The sequence below is a fragment of the Trachurus japonicus genome, chromosome 13, assembly GCF_045865225.1.
Source record: "Trachurus japonicus isolate A0001 chromosome 13, Traja_1.0".
In the NCBI taxonomy this organism is placed as follows: Eukaryota; Metazoa; Chordata; class Actinopteri; order Carangiformes; family Carangidae; genus Trachurus; species Trachurus japonicus.
In genome coordinates, this window is record NC_140919.1 from 33,614,973 (window position 1) to 33,635,475 (window position 20,503).

Consider the following 20,503-nt stretch of genomic DNA (forward strand, 5'->3'; position numbering starts at 1 on the left):
CAGAACCTGACTGAACTTTCAGCCAATGCAACATCCAGCCTGTCTGTAATCATCAAGGTGTGTGTGGTAATCCCCTTCTTCTGCATCTGTATGTGCTGCATTGCTGTCATGCTGCACGTCTTTGCGTCTCACAGGCAGTTCTTGGACACGTCCCGTTATATCTTGTTTGCCTACATGTTGATCAATGACACCCTCCAGGTCATATCTTCTGTGCTGCTCTTCCTCTTTGTCATGAGTCAGGTGAAATTTGCTATTGTGTACTGTGTTCCTCTACTGTTCATATCCACTGCCACTTTCCAGAACACACCCTTGATCCTGGCCACCATGTCGTTGGAGCGCTATGTTTCAATCTTCTATCCCCTCCGATGCCCAACCACCTGGCGCTCAGACCGTATCTGGATCATTATTCTGTCTGCTTGGTTCATTAGCTGTATCTTCCCTATCATTGATTTCTGCATTGGGGAACCTGATCCTTCTGTGGATGTTTTCTCTACCCCTGTGCTTTGCAAAACTGTGGTTATCAACTCATCTCCACTCCAGAAATTGTTCAAAGCTGCAATAAGTGTGCTATTTTTTGCAGTTGTTGCTGTCATCATCCTCGTAACATATGTGAAAATCCTGCTAGAAACCAGGAAGATGAGACAGGACCGAGAGTCTGTGAGCAAAGCCATGCACACTGTGCTGCTCCACGGCTTTCAGTTGTTGCTGTGCATGCTTGCCTTCACTCACCCCATCACAGAAACTCTCATAGTGCTGCATGCTAACTGGGCACCAGAAGACATTGCCTTTTTTAATTACTTCTCCTTCATCTTAATCCCACGCTTTCTCAGCCCGCTCATTTATGGCTTTAGAGATCAGAGCCTCAGGGGCCACATTGGGAAAACATTCCTCTGCTGCTCAACAAAAGTCAAACGCAAAGTCAGACACCCATTCAACACACAAATGTTATAGGATGTACTTGTGATGTTTAACCAGCCACAGAAGAATAGTTCATTTTTCATTTTTCAAGATTGTCTTCAAAAAGTGTGTGTGTGTGTGTGTGTCTGCGTGTGTGCATGTTCTGATTATTTCCCTGTTCACACTGGCCATTAGGAAAGTCTTCCTAATGCACCCTAACCCCTGTAAGGCAGACAATATCACATCCATTGTTCTTTATCTGAAGCTTCTGTAATACAGTATCAATATCTTTAACAGACAAATGGTGAACCTTTAAAAAGCATGAAGTGAAGTTTCTTCCTCAAAGGTAAATATTTTTGTCATAAAAATGTATCTGTATCAGACTGTAGGCCAAACTAAATTGCAGCTAAAGCTTTCTGTGTGGTGTCATTGAAGAAATCAGAGCTGCAGCAAACACTGTCCCATCTGATCAGTCATACTATAGGCAGCTCATTGTCACATAATGGGAAAAAAACAAACTTAATAGACTTTAATAGAAATGGGTGTTACAAAATGATGTGGACTAAATAATAGGAAATGTGATATAATAATAGACCTATCATTGCTATTGGTTGTTTCAAATTTGACCAAGTATCGTCATGCAATTCTGTGTCTTAAAATGTCTAAATTTAATCCAAAGCAAACCTGGTAAAATATTTCAGTAATGACAATAAAAATGACAGTAATCTTATACTGTTCTAATATATATATTTACAGACTATTACAAAAATGTGTGATTCTTAGAGAATTGATTAAACCTCTTGTGACCTCCGCTGCCCTGTGAAATCAACCACAGCACTGCTTTTTGGGACCAGACCAACACTTTTATAGATCCACCCCTGTTAAACATAAACCAAGCAGTGCTGGTACATCTGGCCCAGTGGCATGAATGAAGGTCACTCAGTGGTGAATGAATTTAAGCCAACACACTGGGAAGATACTCTAGAATGCAGCTTCTCATTTTCCTAATAAACATGTAGTGCTGATCATGTAGATATGTGTGATTAACTGCACGCTAAATGCAGCACACTAATATTTACATGCACAAATCAGCATATGCATGCTGAATGCATATGCAAATGTAGTCCAAGTAGCCTACCATGTTCTATGCTGGTCAAAATGTGTCAAAACTGTGTCACAGCTTCTATTATTTTCTTTTCTTTTTCCTGCAACCTGTGCAGCTTCTTTATCACTATTTCAGTAAATGCATGGGCATTATTAGGTAGAATGTATTGCAGTAGAAATAGTGTCTTATATATATGATAATGAACTGATTGTCGTAATGCTGACGGGTCAGATTTCAGCAAATCACTTCACACAAAAGAATATCATTCATAACGAACAGGGGTTGTTTAAAAATGAGAATGAGATAATTCCTCTAAATGTATTGTTACACTAAAGGTGTGTACCGTAACTACCCTCTCTCCAGTCTCTCCATATTTGTCCAGCACTAAAAAAATCAGTATTCTCAAAATAAATGGTTTTACTTTGAAATAACTTTATTTTGAAAAGCAGTTCAATAAAAACATAACAGAGGTGTGATTGATTGGTGCATTATTGATGCATCAAGTGGATCCCTCATTCATTATCCTAACAACATCTTGTTGTCTGCTAGGATTAAAAACAACCTCAAGGCTCAATGTCACAATACAGTTAATACAGGTCATTTTTAACCGAAAAGTAAGGTTATTGTCTGGAGGACTATTTCACTTGAGGAGTTTCTTATAACCCATTCCTGTCATGCCAATTTTTTTTTTTTTTAGATCTACACACCATTCACTGCAGTTTCTTCACTGATTCAATAGTCCCCACTGGGTTCCCACATAAAGCTTTAGCCCAAAGGAGGGCAATAAGCTGAGTTTTTAAGTGACCCTTTCCTTTAAAGTGTCCTGATTAGGGGCCCATTGGCAAGATATGTGAACTTTTAGGGATTTTGATGACATTTGTGAGAAAGAAAAGGTTTTCCAATTAATATGTGTCACCTATCAATAGCAGTTTCTTTACACATCTGGAGGTATAAACCATAATGAGAAATAGTGCAATGAGGTTAGTGAGTAGAAATATGTCTATCCCTTTCTATAATGAAAGCATCCTTGTTGTCGTAGGATATTGTGATGGAAATATTTTTTTGTATTTTTCTTTCTCCAGTTAATTGCAAAACTGTACAAAAATAGATTTTTTTTAATTTTCATAACATCTTTTACAGATAATTTATAGATGTCTTTGCAGGAGTGCTCATTACTACAGTCTGGTTTTATGAATATCCTCATATATCCAGGTCATTGTTCTCTCTCTCTCTCAAATTGAATCCCCTTGGATAAGAGGCGAATCGTCTTCCTAGACAAATACAAGTAGCCTACAGTTGCTTACGAGAGAGTACAATCTGGTTGTTATACGGAGCTTTAGCCCGCAGGTGTCGCTCTGACCCCAAACGTATCATAGTCATTATTAAATGACTTCGATTAGTCACTCACTTTAAAGCATTAAAATTACATTTAAAAATAAATAATCGGGATGACATGTTAATTACAATTACAATTTTTTTGCAGGACTATTTTTTTTTTTTTTTAAATCAAAACTGTCACCACCTGTTGAATCAAAGTCTATAAAGTGGTAGGATCCTTATTCATATGAGTTACTACGGAGTAAATAAACCTGGTGATGTGCACACAGATGAGAAACTAATTGATGTCGTTGAACTCAGGCCGTGTCGGTGAAAGCTGATCCAGATCCGAGGGAGATCCCTGTGAGGACTGTAAAGACACGCAGGAGAGAGAGAGAGAGAGAGAGAGAGAAAGAGAGAGAGAGAGAGAGAGAGAGAGAGAGAGAGAGAGAGAGAGAGAGAGAGAGAGAGATCCTCTTTGCTGCTGTCCAGTAAAAGTGAGAGGGCCTCATTCACTGCAGCTGCTGTCGAAGAACTGGAGCGAGGCAACGTTTACTTTCTGCACTGGAGATGAATTGTCTGAGACTTTACTTCAGCTGGGGTCTTCTGACTGTAGCTGTGATCCACGTGTCTTCAGGAGAGATGTACACATCGCTGCAGAACGTAAAGCAAGCTATCCGCGTTGAACGGAAACTGATCGATTACTTGAAGACTTATATTGATCACGAGATGGAGAGGTTGGCGGACATCAAACGGTGAGTGTCATGCATGCATGATGACGCATGGTGATCACACTTTAGATGAAAGCTTTTCCAAGCATGCATGAATGACATTTTTCATTGATATCCCTACAGATTTGTGAGATCAGTACAACTCAATTATCCCTGATGGAAATTAAAGGAACATTTCCCTCAAATTGCTCTGTGGCGCTGATATCATCATGACTGTTCCAGGAGCTGCTCTAGACAGTGAATAATAATGGAACAAAGTTTTGTGCTTGATAAGAGCACACGTGGAGCCTACTTGGATATGGTCACGTTTTCAGAGGCACAACTGGGAATCCTGCTCTTAATGTCTATAGGAGGTCTGATTTCAAGCTTAAGAATCAATAAATTGTGAAAGGAGAAAGGTTTTTAGGATATTTAGGAGACTTTCATTATGTTGAAACTTGTAAAGAAAATGAAAGATGGAACAAAACTTTTAAAGTCACCTCCTACCAATTTATGCTCATGTATCAACTTGTGGAAGTAAGCCACAAGTTTTATGAAGGAGCCATTTTTACCATAAAACTTAACACGGGAGCTCAGTTGTGGTGACTTTTATGTGGTGTGGGGTTGGACAAAGAATCATGTCAGGCATCAGCCAAGATTCAAGATTAATTGATTCAACAAATTCAGCTTCTCTATGTTACACTGTGTGGTCAAAGCTACGACACCACTACACCTGCCTAAAGGTGTTCTTCATGTTCTGCCTGGAGGACATTTTCTTTTCTATAACTATATTGTTAATATCTTAAGGAGCATCTAAAGATTCCCAGGACTCACTAACTACATGTGAAACTGAGTGTTCTTCTTTCCTTTTGTAACAACAATATCTGTCCTTTCACACAGCTTTTATGCCAAAGTGTCTGATATCCATGCTGAACTTTACGAAGGCCCTGGGTCAGCGATGGCAAACCCTCTGGTGGCATTTACTTTGATCAAGCGGCTTCAGTCCGAGTGGCTGAATATCATCTACAGCAACGAAGCCTCGGAGAACACACAAGGTTGAATCGCTGGCTTCTTCACAGACACATATGGTGTTGATAACCAAAGACCCCCACAATCTCTGCTGTCACCACCCAACCCTCCCCCGTTCACCCTTTGGCCTTCTGCTGTCCAGCCCTCAGGTCCAGTTACGAGGAAGATGAGGCCAATCTGCCCAAACTGGAAGACGTCCAGGGGGCCGCTAAGGGGCTGATGAGGCTGCAGGATGTGTATGCTCTCCAAGTTACAAGCCTCGTAAGGGGTCGTTTCCAGAGAGTCACACATGGGAAGTCTATTGACATCTACATGCCCACAGTCTCTGTCCCACTGTCAGGTGATGACTGCTTCATGGTTGGAAAGGTATGAAAACCATTATTTTCCTTTATTGCTTCATAGCATAGTTAAAACTAATTTCTCTCTAATTTTGGTGGATCTACCCAGCAATTTCACATTTTTATATTGCACCTTGTTGAGGTGGAGGCAGGTTTAACTAACTTTTTGTGCAAAATTAGCTAGTTACAATAAGTAGTTATAAGTAGTGATTGCAACCTATGGTTTAGGCCCTTCCAAAGAGTCCCAAATAGGGAAATACAGTAGGTAGGGCATTTGACTGATTAGTGAGAAATTAAGTCACACAAATGTTGTGTCATTTTGGTTATTTTTTCAGTGAAATATTAAGGACTTTCTCATTTTTGGTCGGTTATTGAAGCCATCTGAGAAATTTTGAGGCGAAGTCATTTACTCATGCAACTAAAACAACATTTGAAATGCGACAAGGAGCTCTTAACAGGTTTTGTTTTAAATAATCTTTTCTTTATTGTAATCTTAATCTGCATGCTAACTATCTATTATCTAGTAAGTGCATCTACAACATTAATATTATATAAGTGCAACATCAGCCTCCTAAATGTCATGACGCAGATGTATGGAATGTTTCCTTTCCGCTGTTGTCTATTCGTCACCCAGTGTGCTGGAAAGTCTGTCATTCTTATATGGTCATTTTTCTAGCTAATGATAAGCTACAAGTGCCCATTTCAACAAATGAAATGGTAGATACTGGAAGAGGCTGCTGTGAAAACTTCCCTCTCTGATTAACATCCCAACCCAAAGTTCTGTCAGTCATTGTGTGGTAGGAATCCAGACCGTTGGCCTGGAAAAAGTGGAATTGTTCCCATTGCGTGCCTGGGAATTCATTTCATGTGCAGATGAATATGCTACAAGTACGAAAGAAAGAAAAAAAAAGGTTTCCCCACAGTAGATTCCACTGTTTATGTACAGTGGTGATGTGTGAGGGCAGGGCATTGTGGGGGAGAGGCATCTTCTTGTATGGAAAAAACATTATCTCACACAGCAGATGTTACAGTAAGAGGCGTTCAGAGTGAGGAGCAGAGCTTGCTCTTACTTCACTGAAACTGAGAATATAGTATATGAGACGATCTGTAAATGGAGACACTTAGTTTGGGGGTGTTCTTAAGAGTTGCCTGCAAATGTTTTTATATGGCTGTTAAACTGCCCTTTAAGACCAGGGTGTGTTAACAGAAGCTTGTAGCTTGTCAGTTTCATTGGAAGCTATTTTAAGCTTTTATCTAAAGCTTTCCTTAGGCAAATAGAAGATCTGATGAATATGAACTATTTTAAAGTATATTTTTGGGGCTTTTATGCCTTTAATGGATAGTACAGGTGAGAGAGACAGGAAATGAGGAGGCAGAGAGAATGGGAATGACATGCAGCAAAGACTGCAGCCTCTACATGTGGGGCGCCCGCTCAACCCATTCGGCCACTCGGCGCCCCAATGTCAACTATTGTTAAAAGAGTGCACTGGTTCTTTAGCTCATTACAGGCAGACTAACAACTCCAAAATTAAGGGGTGTAGTGCCATGAAGTGGTAGGTTAGAGCTGGCCCATCAGTGTGTTTAATTAGCTGAGTGGTGAGTTAGTGTTTGTTTCGGGGGTTAAATGCTACAATGGTGTTTTTGTTTGTGTGTGCTGTCTGGAGGGGTTGTGGATATAATCTGTGACGGGAGGAGCCACATGCCACCTAGTTCATATGTGTGTGCAGTCAGGCTTTCAGTCCACACCCTGCAAGTCAAGTCAGCTCAGAAAGGGAAGCTAAGAGTGAGTGAAAAAAGATCAGAAGTTGATGCAGCAATACAACTGATGTTGACAATTTGTCTTTCTTGTCAAAATCAAGTGTCCACAATACAACTTGACCACCCTCAACTGGGTCATTGAGTTGGGTGTGTTATGTTAAAAGCAGTTTATACTGTATAGCTTCAGGCAGAGATAAGGATTTGGTGTACGAAGGAGTATGGTGAGCTCACTTCTATGTAACTCCACACCCCTAGATTTTTATCATTTTCAAACTTGCAGTCTTCAGTGACAGCTGATGCTGACTCAAGTCATGGCACATCAGGCATTTAATCAATTTGACACAGCTCCCTCTGGAGCCACAAAAGTATTGTCAATTTTGTTTTACTTTTTTAACATAATCATATGCAGTGACACTCTGTAAAATCCGTAAACAGACTTTTCTTTTCACAATATCAAACATTTGCTCAAATGTCAGAATTTGCTTGTTTTCTTTGACTTTTATAGATAACATATCCCTTGGTTTTTTTTTAAGTATATTTTTTGGCGTTTTTGCCTTTATTTGATAGCTCAGTGAGATAGACAGGAAAGGGGGAGGCAGAGAGAGGGGGAATGACATGCAGGAAATGTCTGCCCGACGCAGGATTCGAACCGGGGACGCCTGCGTTGAGGACTGTAGCCTCTACATGGGGCGGCCGCCTTAACCACTGCGCCACGCACCGCCCCACATATCCCTTGGTTAAACAAGAAATGTAAACACTGTAAAAAATTACATTGAGGAGTCACCATTCCTTGAGATTTTTAAAAATTAGTTATCGTTATTATTAGTTATTCAGGAAACAGTATTTCATTAATCGATAATGAAACTCAGTGTCAGTTATAGCCATACTGTAACATCAAGACGTAGAAAATGTATTACAGCAAAATGATTGTTAGGAATTTTAAACAAAGCTGTTCTCATTAAAGATTTTATTTAATCAAATAAATTTCACAAAGATAAAGAGACATGGGAACAACAGAACAATTTAGCAGTTATAAGAGAAGCTAACAACACCTAAACACATTCAAAAGGCATCCCATATAACTCTAAAAAGGTCCACATTCCTACATTCCTGCTACCTGCCAAAAACTGAAAAATGCGATTTTTTCAATTCCATTCAATTGAAGTTGTAGCCTTAAATGGCATGACCCAAGTCAGCATGCCAGGGTAACAAAATTATTCCAGCTGCATGCTGTGATAGAACTGGCATAAGAAACTGGTTTGATTCTGGCTACTGATACCAGATCAAAACTTGACTTAACTGCTGTTAAATGGATACGATCCTTACTAAAGTCTCAGATCTACAATCTTAAAACCTCACCTTGCCATGTGCTGGACCTACTGTGTGGAGATACTGTACATTCTCCTAAAATTGCCAAATAGTAATTTAAAGTAACCATAGTGTCATTTTGCACAGGTGGCCTATGACCAGGAAGATTACTACCACTCAGTGCAGTGGTTGGAAGAGTCAGTGCGTCTCTTCAGGGGAACAGGAGGCGAGTGGAGCCCAGAGAATGAAGGGAGTTTAGAGGACGCCCTGGATCACCTGGCCTTCTCTCATTTTAAAGTAGGGAGAAGGACATAAAAATGTTTGTAAGATGATTGGTGGTTTGGAAATGTGCTGACTTTCCCCTTGTTGTTTCAGACAGGAAACGTCTCCTACGCTCTTAGTCTATCTCAGGAGTTATTGCATTACGGTACATCTTTTTATTGAAATTGTCCTTTACTGTTAATCCTTACTCTCTACTGCAACAGACCCTGTAAAATCCTCTTTACAGCCTTTCCCTCTGTGAACAGTGTGACATGTCTATCTGACTGCACTACATTTATTTCATTTCAGATCCAATGAATGGGAGAGTTTTGCAGAATGTTGAGAAATATGAGAAACTGCTGGTTGCTGCTAGTCCACCCAGGGTCAGTGGGTTTAGGAGACCCACAACCAAACATGTGAGAACCAGGGAAACTTATGAGAGACTCTGCCAGACCCAAGGATCCCAGGTATTCACCACAATTCATCATTGTGGACACATACCATGTGTTAGAATAATGCATGGAAGGGAAAAGGGAGAAGCTACAGTAATGCAACCAGGAACAAAAAGAAAAAATCATGAAGCAACAAAGTCCATAGGATTCAACCTTTGGTTACTATGACTTTAGGAATTCATCGAGGACAGTCCTGTATGGACCAAGTGGTGCACCAACCAGCACAGAGACACATAGTCTGGTAGCATGGCAAGACACCGTGACAAAAAAAATATGTTTTAATTGTTATTCACTCTTCTTTAAAGAGTTAATTAAAGATTTACAAAATTCACCATTTTCATTTAAAGAGTTCATCAAGATCCAAGTTTCTGATGTAAGTTTCTCTGGCCATAAAAAAACTTAAGTGGGGATGGAACAATGCTTAGGGTAATTTGTGGCTGTCAAAGAAAAAGTTCCTGTTTTGATCTTGTTAATGGACTTCAGATGCCTATTTCTCCTAACAGCCGGTGCATTTTGAAAACCCCAGACTATTCTGTGACTACTTCACCAACAATAATCCCGGGCTGCTGCTGCTGCCAGTAAGACGTGAAGTGCTGAGCCTGCGGCCGTATGTAGTGCTCTACCACAACTTCCTCACTGACACAGAGGTTGAAGATGTGAAGAGTCTCGCTCAACCAGGCGTAAGTGTCATAATTTATGGGTGAAAAAAAAAAGATACAGTATGTGTCCAATATACCAGTTAAGCCAATTAAGTCCTTAAGTCTTGGTGAAGCTGAAAGGAGCCTGTTCAGTTTGTTGAAAGAAACTGATGCATCGTCATAGAGAATCAAGTCAACATTTTCCTCTCTTTCCTTAGTTTTGTTATGTAGAACAGTACAAGGATTAGTGTTATTTCTCCATGTTCATATTGTTTGTTTAGAATATATTGCGTCTTTGTTAGGGTTGGCTCCATTGGTATTACTGACCATTTTAGGATGTTTCCCAACACATGTTTATATTTTCTTCTATCCCAGATGTTTGCATTCCTGGGATTAAAATTGTAATTAAATTTGCAGCCTTTGAGCAGGGCTATGGAAGTTATCCTTTCACTTCAAGTGCATCTCTGTTGGAGATATTTACCATTGGCCATGTCCTAAAGTAGACATCGACCTCCTTGAGTCAAACTTTTATAGACCAACCCTCAGGAAGTCTCTCAACAGGCCTACAGTAAATTAAATGCAACAGTCGTCCTATGACATTAGCTGTGGGTTGTCAGGAGCCCAACATGTCTGCTGACTGAATTAAGAAGAATAGTCACCAGGCATTACTGGTCATCCCCCACATTTGTATCACTAGCAATATACCCAGTGTTTTGCAGAGTACATTTTTAATTTACTTTCACATGAGTATTTTCATTTTAAGCAACTTTTAGTTCCATGTATAGACAGTTACTTTGCAGGTTCCGACTTTATACACAAACATAATATAGCTCAAAGCAGCACCACTTAGACCAAATACAAGACAATACAAGTTAATGCCTTTGTTGTAATAGTCTAATACTGTAAATCATATAGCAGTATAATTTTATAAAAGGCCACTTTTGCATAACGGGCAGTTAAAAAAGAGGAATGATGTGAATCAAAAGGGATTTTTTTGTAAATATTATTTTGCATATATTTCCTGATAATGTGCTCTGCTGTGAGGCTCTCTGGCTACTGGGGTCTAAGCCAACCATGTAGTTTTTCCTGCTGGAAAGCTCCTGGAAAGACCCTATGGAGGAATAATTGGTCTGCTTCCAAACATCTAGTTCTGCGTAAAGGAATGAGGTATACATTACTGTGAAAACTTGGCAGGGTGTCTCAAACTGTCCAAATTACTCAGCGGTGCTCCTCTAGTAAATTCAGTCCACTATCACAGAGCTTGAGCATCAATCTAATACAACTAACTAAAATGAACATTTGATGAAAGCTACTCACAGTTTGCTGACTCAATAACTTTGGCAAATATTTGGTGGGATAACTAAACTACTGCCCTATAGCTTCTGTGAGGTTTTGGCATTGTTCAACGACTTTTCCATCCTTTGCTCAAATGGAAAGCCCTGTACTTATTTCATCATTATGTCAGCTTGTGGGCTGATTGAAAACAGGCTCAGGGTACAGTATTAGTTTGGAGCAGTGAGGAGTATTGGTTCAGCATGAGCATGATTTAGACTTCATGCTGGATCCCAGCACCTTGAGAACCAATGCGAATGCAAGTCTGTCTTGAGTTAACAGATCTGCTATTGTGGAGATCTTTTGTGATGATCTCATGTTTGAAGTCATTAGTTCATGTAGGTTTTTGAACAGTAAAATTAACTAGAAATATTGTGTAGAACAACGTGTGTTATGTACCCACCACTAAATTTATGACATGAGCAGAATGCAGTGTAAAGGAAAGGAATACTTGGTTCAAAACATCTGGACTTCCCTAGACCCCCCTTCCAGACTCAGGCTTTGAGGTCTACTTTGAGGCAAAAGGAAATTTGAAACTGGATCTGTAGGGAAGGTGGTGAAGTCTGTGCATCTCTGCATCCCTCTTGTTGGTTTTTTAGAATGATAATTTATTGTCCAAAACACGATGGGGAGTTGACATGCATCGTGGCATCTTGAGATTATTTAGTCTGATCTGCTCTTAGTTTTAATTTGGGACACGCCTTTGGATCACATTTTCATGCTATTACTCACACTTTGTCAGGGTTTGCAGCTGGACAGCAAAGTTTGACTCCTATAACAATCACAAACATAAGATGTTGTTTTCTGTCTTTGCCAACAAGCTGAGTAGGTCTGTGGTGGCATCCGGAGAGAAACAAGCAGCAGCAGAGTACCGCATCAGCAAGAGGTACAAATGATCTACAATACCCTGTAATTTATAACAATTTGTTTATGACATGTTCACTATTAACAGTTATTCAAGAGCTTGTTTAGAAGTTGAGTTTTTTAATTTCACTTGTTTGCAGGGAAAATAACTTCCAAGTGTGTAAATGGTAGATAATTCAATAGATATGTCTTATTCCTAGTGCCTGGCTGAAGGACTCTGCACACTCTGTAGTTGGGAAGCTGGATCAGAGGATCTCAATGCTCACAGGTCTGAATGTGAATCACCCATATGGCGAGTACCTCCAAGTGGTGAATTATGGGATTGGTGGCCATTATGAGCCCCACTTTGACCATGCTACAGTAAGTTGATTAGTAGACCTGTTAAACATGTTGCATTGCAGTGTTGTTGAACAGTCAAATTATTTACTGCTGCTTTTGATTGTCTATTTGCATTTCCATATAACCAGTCATTTTCAAGTCCCGTGTTCAGACTGAAAACTGGAAATCGAGTGGCAACCTTCATGATATATGTGAGTTAGGTCTGGCTTTTGTAACCCTGTATGATCCCGAGAGCAGCCAGAAGTTCTTGGGCAGGTTCTTGGTTCCTGTTGGCTGATCCAAAGTCTAAATTAAAAACAAAGATGTCTGGCTTTTGCCACGAAAGCTGCAAGGCTTTGGAACAACCTACCTAGATCTGACCTCACTGCCTAAATTACACTTTTATAGATGTTCTGTCCAGCAACAAACATAAACCAAGCTCTATTTTCTGTCTCTGACTTTCATTACACAGTGTACTACTATAATTTTGCCTTTTGGATATTGTATTTGTTCTTTTTTGTGTTATCATTAAGAAACCAACGTGACTAAGTAGAACTGGATAGTGATAACAAAAAGAATAGCTTTTTGTGAGGCTTTAAAAGCATTGCAGCAGACAGAGTGGCTTTTCAAAATACAAGCCTATAAACACAAGACACAGCTCTGAAGGAATGTTCTTTTCCACAGCTCAGCTCTGTCGAGGCAGGTGGGTCCACAGCCTTCATCTACGCCAACTTCAGCGCCCCTGTCGTGGAGGTAAACACACTGCGAATGTGTGAGATTAACTGAAAGCAGCCTCTTTTGTCTTCATGTCATTTTTGCCTCGAGCCAGTTTATTTTCACCTCTTTCACATTCTCTGGTGCAGCTGTCAAAATGCCAAAGGTCACATCATAGCAACATCAGCTGTGAGATTTTTAACCGCCACACTGCTGTTGTATAGTTGAGACTCAGAGGAGGTTGGTGCTTTTTCAAGCTGATAAATGAGCTGCAGTGGAAGGTTTAGCAGGCCATCCCTGGGGTTTAACCTCTCACCTCTCATTTTACTGACATCTCCCTCCCTGGTTGTTTGAACAGAAAATAACTGAAGCTCATAAACTGATCAAATGACCAATGAAATACGTAATTATGCTTGAAATTCGACTCTGTCTATTATTTGTAGATTAACGATACATTGATAGTCCACAGGAAAACAATCTTGACACCAGTCTGTATCTTCAATAACATTCTCACTGACCGTTCTCACTTACCCACTTGTGACAGCATGTAGCTACATTGCGTATCATATGACTTCTTAATTATGGGCCTGTCCATCTCAGTTACTTTGTTTTTGCAATTTCAGGGCATTACTGAGATAATTTAAGATAAATTAATACTTATTTGATAACAGATTATTCATGATATTCTTCTCTCCCGTTTCTCATGATATAGTAATCTGAATATATTTGGGTTCTTGACCAAAACAGAACAGGAGATTTGATTAGATTAACCTGGGCTTTGGGACGCTGTAAAGATAATTAGGGCCACGGGCAATCGCACCGGGCACTGGTCCCAACAGCTATGAAATAGCTGCAGGGACCAGTGCCCGGGCGAAGCCCGGGCACTACTGTTATTGTGTGGATTTTTTCCTAGTTAGGGCCACGGGCAATCGCACCGGGCACTGGTCCCAACAGCTATGAAATAGCTGCAGGGACCAGTGCCCGGGCGAAGCCCGGGCACTACTGTTATTGTGTGGATTTTTTCTTCTTATTATTAGTGTGACTGCTGAAGCAGTCACACTATTGTTCTTCTGTTTGGCCATTTTCTTCCGCCTTTTTACGGTCTTCTTCTAGTCCTTCATACTTTGTGCTATTTCAACAATTCATATATCAAAACGTGCAGCTTCTTTTGAACTTTATCGGCATTACTTTTCTCTTTTTAACTATTTATACTTTTTCAAATATTTAACTTTTTCTGATTTTTTTCAGCTTTATAATGTGTGTGTATTGCGTCTAACGAGCAGAGCCAGAGTGGTGTCAGAGTGGAGAGAGGCAAAAAAACATTCTAGAGTTTTTCTGGCTAAACTGTCAGCACGGCCACAAATTAAACTCTAGACAAATTATTTTCTCCAGTTTTGTAGCCACACTTGTCTTCTGGCTAAAATTCTGGTCAAAAATGCAAAGAGACTTAGATAATAATTTTAAATATTTTTTAAATGCAGCCAGGGAGCTCTCTGCTCTCATTAAGCTCAATGCATTTTTTTCACATCAGCAGGAGAAGGAGCTCAACTTTGTAACTTGCTGTTAAGTGCTTTTTAATTCATTTGAATTCACCAAAAAATAGTCACAGGTCACAAAAAAGTCCTCTTCTCACTTGGTGTGGCTAATTTATATTAATTTATTTTTGTTTTAAGCATCATTGAAAAATCTCACATTCATCAAAGTCTCAACCTCTCTTCTTGATAACTCCTCTGTAGTGTAGGGGTTAGGGTAACTGCCTGCCAACCCTAAGGACACTGGTTCGAATCCAAGGGAAGAATTCTTGTTATGTTATGTTGAATTCTGCTCTCCTCCCCCGCCTTCAATTGGTTACAGGTGTTTGTTATCTCCTTGATTACTCGTACCAGTTTGCAGCACATCATCACATTACAATGAATGACAACAGTCTTGAAAGCAGTGTGCTCTCTGTAGCCGAGTGGCAGAGTAAAGGTTTAGTGATCATATGGTCACGGGTTCGATTCCTGCCTCAGTCATTGCACATCATTGCTTGACTTTTGATTCCAATTATTCAGCTGTCATTGGACAGTCTTTGATTCCTCATAGTATAAAGCTCATTGTAACTCAGGTTCTCTGTGGCCATATGGTTAGTGTGTTAGGTGTTGTGCTATTTCAACAATTCATATATCAAAACGTGCAGCTTTTTTTGAACTTTATCGGCGTTACTTTTCTCTTTTTAACTATTTATACTTTTTAAAATATTTAACTTTTTCTGCAAATTAAACTCTAGACAAATTATTTTCTCCAGTTTTGTAGCCACACTTGTCTTCTGGCTAAAATTCTGGTCAAAAATGCAAAGAGACTTAGATAATAATTTTAAATATTTTTTAAATGTAGCCAGGGAGCTCTCTGCTCTCATTCAGCCCAATGCTGAGAATTCTCCACAACTCTGTCTGAAACATGCTTATGTCTGTGCTCTCTGTGGCGAAGTGGCAGAGTAAAGGTTTATTGATCATGAGGTCATGGGTTCGATTCCTTACTTTTTTTTTTAAGCAGAAGCCAGTGATCCTCTTATCAAAGGTTTTCTTTACCCCTCACATACTGTCTCTGTCTGTAGCCTAGTGGTTAGCTTGCTGGTCTGGAGACCTGAAGGTTGCTGGTTCAATTCTTGCCTCAACAACAATTATAGTGAATTATTTTCCCAGTTGTCCTCTGTTGACTTCTGATAACTTGCTTCATGTTGAAACTGCTGCTCTCAGCCTGAAATTCACAGAAATTTTCATTCTAAGTCATTCAAGCTTGACTCTCAAGCTTTCTTGATGTTGACAGTGTGCAGATCATTAACAGACAACAGTCTCTGAAACTGTGTGTGCACCGTGGCCTAGAGGCAGAGTGGAAGTCTAATGACCATGAGGTTGTGGGTTCAATTCCGACCTTGGTCAAACATTTGTATGGTGATCACTGCTTGCACTATTTGCTAATTCTGCAACAGCGTTCAGTTGCTGTCAGCAGTCACACCATTTCCATTCTTGGAAATGCTTTTTCTAGTTATTTTTCCACTTCCGGCCGATTTTCGATGCGCTACTAGTCCTGCAACTCGAAGAGTTGCAGGACAAATTATATATCAAAACGTGCGTCCTGATCGGGATCGCTGTGCTATTACTTTTCTCAACAGTTTACGAATTTTTCGCGACGTAGTCGCGAAAAACTGCGCAAAAATTTTGCATGTAAGTCAATGGGACGGGCGAAAAAAAAAGACCGAAAAAGACCAATCATTGGAGTTTAACAAAAGTCTACTGCTCAGGCATACTTTCACCTAGAGACTCCATTTAAACTTTAAACAGTAGACACAAGTCTTGTGTATTGTCGCATTACTCCACGTTTTGATAGGTCATATAGTTTTTGATCAATCCCTGATCAATGACCATGATCATTTTTGGAGAAATTATGAGTTTATAATGGGTGTGTATTGCATAGAATGTTCGTGTCAGAGTGCGTGACATCATCGGTTAGAGTGGGAGAGAGTGAAGAAACATTCTGTATTTTTTCTGGATAAACTGTGACCACGGCCACAATTTACACTCTACAGACATAATTTTTTCAGAATTTGTAAGACAAACTTGTTATCTCTCATGTCATGTGCTCAAAATATCAGAGAGACTTACAGAACTTACAGAATCAGCCTCTGAGTGCGGCCACGTCTGTCTCTGCTCCTCATTGAGTCCAATACAAATATTTTCTGAGAGGAGCAGAACGGCCTGATGTTTTAAAACTGCCAGCGTCGCCAAAATATTTACTGTAGAAACACCAAATCGTACCGAAATTTTCATTAAGTCCTTAGAGCAACGTTGATCTGTGTTTTGTTCTGATAGGAGTTACCGTTTTGTCATGCTAAGCCTAATTGTGAGGCCGGTTTAGAGGCAGAAAATGGCTGTTTTTCTCCACGTTTCTGTCTGCCTCAGCCTGCGGGGGCCCCTATCGCCGTGGTAACCTCTTTGATCCTCAGGCCAGAGCTCGTTAACTTCATAAACAATCCACCTGGCGCTCGTTTAAATGTTTATAAACACAGACACAGCTAAATCAGACTGACACAGGATGCAGCTACTAACTAACTATGTGTCAAGTCAGTCACACACACACACACACAGACTCTAGAGCCAGCTTCATGTGATTACAGTCACACACACACACACACACACACACACACACACACACACACACACACACACACACACCTACACACACACACACACAGTTAACCTAATGTGGTTACAGCTCCTCCATATCAGTGCTTATAGAAAGATGATCATGTGTCTGTCTGATCAGCTCTGTCTTGACCTTAAGATCGTGGGTTTGATTCCCATGTTGACAGAGATGGCACAACCCGCAGTAGCTCCCGTGGCCCATTCAAAATTTCCCGAGAGGAAATTTTCTAGTTTTTATTATTTTTCATCTTCCGGCCAGATTTCGATGCGCTACTAGTCCTGCAACTCTTCGAGTTGCAGGACAAATTATATATCAAAACGTGCGTCTTGATCGGGATCGCTGTGCTATTACTTTTCTCAACAGTTTACGAATTTTTCGCGACGTAGTCGCGAAAAACTGCGCAAAAATTTTGCATGTAAGTCAATGGGACGGGCGAAAAAAAAAGACCGAAAAAGACCAATCATTGGAGTTTAACAAAAGTCTACTGCTCAGGCATACTTTCACCTAGAGACTCCATTTAAACTTTAAACAGTAGACACAAGTCTTGTGTATTGTCGTATTACTCCACGTTTTGATAGGTCATATAGTTTTTGATCAATCCCTGATCAATGACCATGATCATTTTTGGAGAAATTATGAGTTTATAATGGGTGTGTATTGCATGGAATGTTCGTGTCAGAGTGCGTGACATCATCGGTTAGAGTGGGAGAGAGTGAAGAAACATTCTGTATTTTTTCTGGATAAATTGCCACCACGGCCACAATTTACACTCTACAGACATAATTTTTTCAGAATTTGTAAGACAAACTTGTTATCTCTCATGTCATGTGCTCAAAATATCAGAGAGACTTACAGAACTTACAGAATCAGCCTCTGAGTGCGGCCACGTCTGTCCCTGCTCCTCATTGAGTCCAATACAAATATTTTCTGAGAGGAGCAGAACGGCCTGATGTTTTAAAACTGCCAGCGTCGCCAAAATATTTACTGTAGAAACACCAAATCGTACCGAAATTTTCAGTAAGTCCTTAGAGCAACGTTGATCTGTGTTTTGTTCTGATAGGAGTTACCGTTTTGTCATGCTAAGCCTAATTGTGAGGCTGGTTTAGAGGCAGAAAATGGCTGTTTTTCTCCACGTTTCTGTCTGTCTCAGCCTGCGGGGGCCCCTATCGCCGTGGTAACCTCTTTGATCCTCAGGCCAGGGCTCGTTAACTTCATAAACAATCCACCTGGCGCTCGTTTAAATGTTTATAAACACAGACACAGCTAAATCAGACTGACACAGGATGCAGCTACTAACTAACTATGTGACAAGTCAGTCACACACACACACACAGACTCTAGAGCCAGCTTCATGTGATTACAGTCACACACACACACACACACACACACACACACACACACACACACACACACACACACACACACAAACACACACACACCTTCATGTGATTAAAACACAGTTTACGTGCAACAGAATTTAAACTTAAACCATGATTTAATCTGGTTTTAAAGTTAAACCTTGTTGGTGTCACACACACACACACAAACACACACACACACACACACACACACACACACACACACAGTTAACCTAATGTGATTACAGCTCCTCCATATCAGTGCTTATAGAAAGATGATCATGTGTCTGTCTGATCAGCTCTGTCTTGCGCTTAAGATCGTGGGTTTCATTCCCATGTTGACAGAGATGGCAAAATCGGCAGTAGCCCCGCGGCCCATTCAAAATTTCCCGAGAGGAAATTTTCTAGTTTTCACTGCTGTTTGAATTGTATAGACCAAAGTATTCATCGGTTAACCAGGAAAATAACTGTGAGATTAACTGATAAAGACTGATAAAGATATATTTTTAAACCATGAAAGCATATCACTTTTCTAACTTAGTGGGTCTTTTCATACAGAAAGCTGCCATCTTCTGGTGGAATCTCCACAGAAATGGTCAAGGAGATGTAGACACCCTGCATGCTGGCTGCCCTGTGCTTGTTGGGGACAAATGGGGTAAGACTCAGTGGACTGGGATATGATGTGATGATGCTGCAACAGGAGCCAAGAGGTGATGTAAATATGGAAAAATCAAGTCAAAGCACTTAACAAGTTGGTCTATAAAACACATTGAGCTTTTTGCCTTAGTGTCACGTTGGTTCCCAGTGTTGCTGTTATACAGGAGCCACTGTTTAACAGTGAGGCCACATCTGTGCTGCATCATGCCTTTAGAGATGATACATTGTACAGTTTAGACACTGAGGGCTCATCTTGGAAGCGAAACATCTGCTGTCGGTTGGCTCAGGCAATCAAACTCCCAACGCTGAAACGTGTGCTAGGGACCCAGTAAAAATATCAGACAGACATTAATCATTACAAAGCAGCTGCAAAAGCATTTGGTGACTGTGTTGTTTTTAGCAATCCTATATAGTATCAGAAATGAATGTTTAGCGGTTGTAGAGGAAATATTCAGGACTTAAAAATACACTGTTGCAAGTAAAATCAAGCAAAGTACTCAAAGTATGGAAAGGAAATGTGTTTATTGTGTATTGTTGTACAAATGTATTGTAAAATGCTTTGTATGTACAGTATAAACTTTATCTGAAGAGTAACTAATAAGTATAGCTAATAATAGAGTAGTTCCTGAGGAGTTCCTGTTCTCTCTGAAATAGGGTAGAGGTATAAACTAAGTATTTGGTGTAGGCTACATGAGTTAATTTACACAATTTTACTTTTCAAACTCAATTATCTAATGTTTAAAAGATGCAAGGGCAGCAAAACTTTAATGTATGCTTTGATGTCTGTCTGGATTTGTCTGCATGTTCCAGTGGCAAACAAATGGATCCATGAGTATGGCCAAGAGTTCCAACATCGCTGCAGCCTGAATCCTGAAGAGTGAGAGGGGTGGAGCGATAGTTGGGCCCCTTGGAGTGAAGAGCCAACCTCTACAATTGAGAGGCACACTTAAAGGCAAAGAGACGGAGGCAGCCAAAAAGTGAACACACAGGCAGGGAGTGTGAGCGCCACGAAGGGGCTGCCTGCATCTGTGATTGGAGCCCCAGGCCCCAGGGAACATGGAGCGTACGGCAGACACTGCCGCAGTGGACATGGACAGCACAAGACCGAGAGGCGGGGTGGAAGAGGAGTGGGGCAGTTGGCAATCGGCCCCCAGAGGCCAAATGCTCTCTTGCTCCTACTGGCCAGTTTCTGCAGATGGAGAGAGGCCTCTGCCTTCGCACACTGTGCTGGTTTCAGTTAACTGTGCGAGGCTGTTTACCTCTTT

The 20,503-nt window shown here is 40.4% G+C and overlaps 2 protein-coding genes across 3 annotated transcripts; both read left to right on the top strand.

Moving 5' to 3' along the window:
* The first annotated feature begins 6 nt into the window (after nucleotides 1–6).
* On the top strand, nucleotides 7–1,312 carry or95a1 (odorant receptor, family 95, subfamily A, member 1). Its single transcript, XM_085794500.1, has one exon. The coding sequence runs from the start codon at nucleotides 91–93 to the stop codon at nucleotides 949–951; it is 861 nt and encodes a 286-aa protein (XP_085650626.1). The 5' UTR covers nucleotides 7–90; the 3' UTR covers nucleotides 952–1,312.
* Nucleotides 1,313–3,788: 2,476 nt separating this feature from the next.
* Nucleotides 3,789–20,363, top strand: p4ha3 (prolyl 4-hydroxylase, alpha polypeptide III). Of its 2 annotated transcripts, XR_015037491.1 has the most exons (14): nucleotides 3,789–4,074; nucleotides 4,930–5,084; nucleotides 5,201–5,424; nucleotides 8,610–8,759; nucleotides 8,838–8,889; nucleotides 9,033–9,190; nucleotides 9,679–9,855; nucleotides 11,967–12,031; nucleotides 12,210–12,369; nucleotides 12,477–12,539; nucleotides 13,012–13,080; nucleotides 19,140–19,236; nucleotides 20,049–20,179; nucleotides 20,221–20,320. XR_015037491.1 is itself a non-coding variant. In XM_085796078.1 (13 exons), exons 1-13 carry the CDS (start codon nucleotides 3,890–3,892, stop codon nucleotides 20,117–20,119), a joined length of 1,626 nt encoding a protein of 541 aa, XP_085652204.1. In that variant the 5' UTR covers nucleotides 3,790–3,889; the 3' UTR covers nucleotides 20,120–20,363. The 2 variants fall into 2 exon arrangements, 1 of the variants encoding a protein (XP_085652204.1); XM_085796078.1 differs by having other exon boundaries at nucleotides 3,790–4,074; nucleotides 20,049–20,363.
* Nucleotides 20,364–20,503: the final 140 nt, after the last annotated feature.

Coding starts and splice junctions, on each gene's coding strand:
- or95a1 (XM_085794500.1), top strand. CDS start 91: ATGTGCTGCATTGCTGTCATGCTGCACGTCTTTGCGTCTCACAGGCAG.
- p4ha3 (XM_085796078.1), top strand. CDS start 3,890: ATGAATTGTCTGAGACTTTACTTCAGCTGGGGTCTTCTGACTGTAGCT. Junction 8,890..9,032: donor TCAGGAGTTATTGCATTACG/GTACATCTTTTT, acceptor ATTTCATTTCAG/ATCCAATGAATGGGAGAGTT. Junction 9,191..9,678: donor GCCAGACCCAAGGATCCCAG/GTATTCACCACA, acceptor TTCTCCTAACAG/CCGGTGCATTTTGAAAACCC.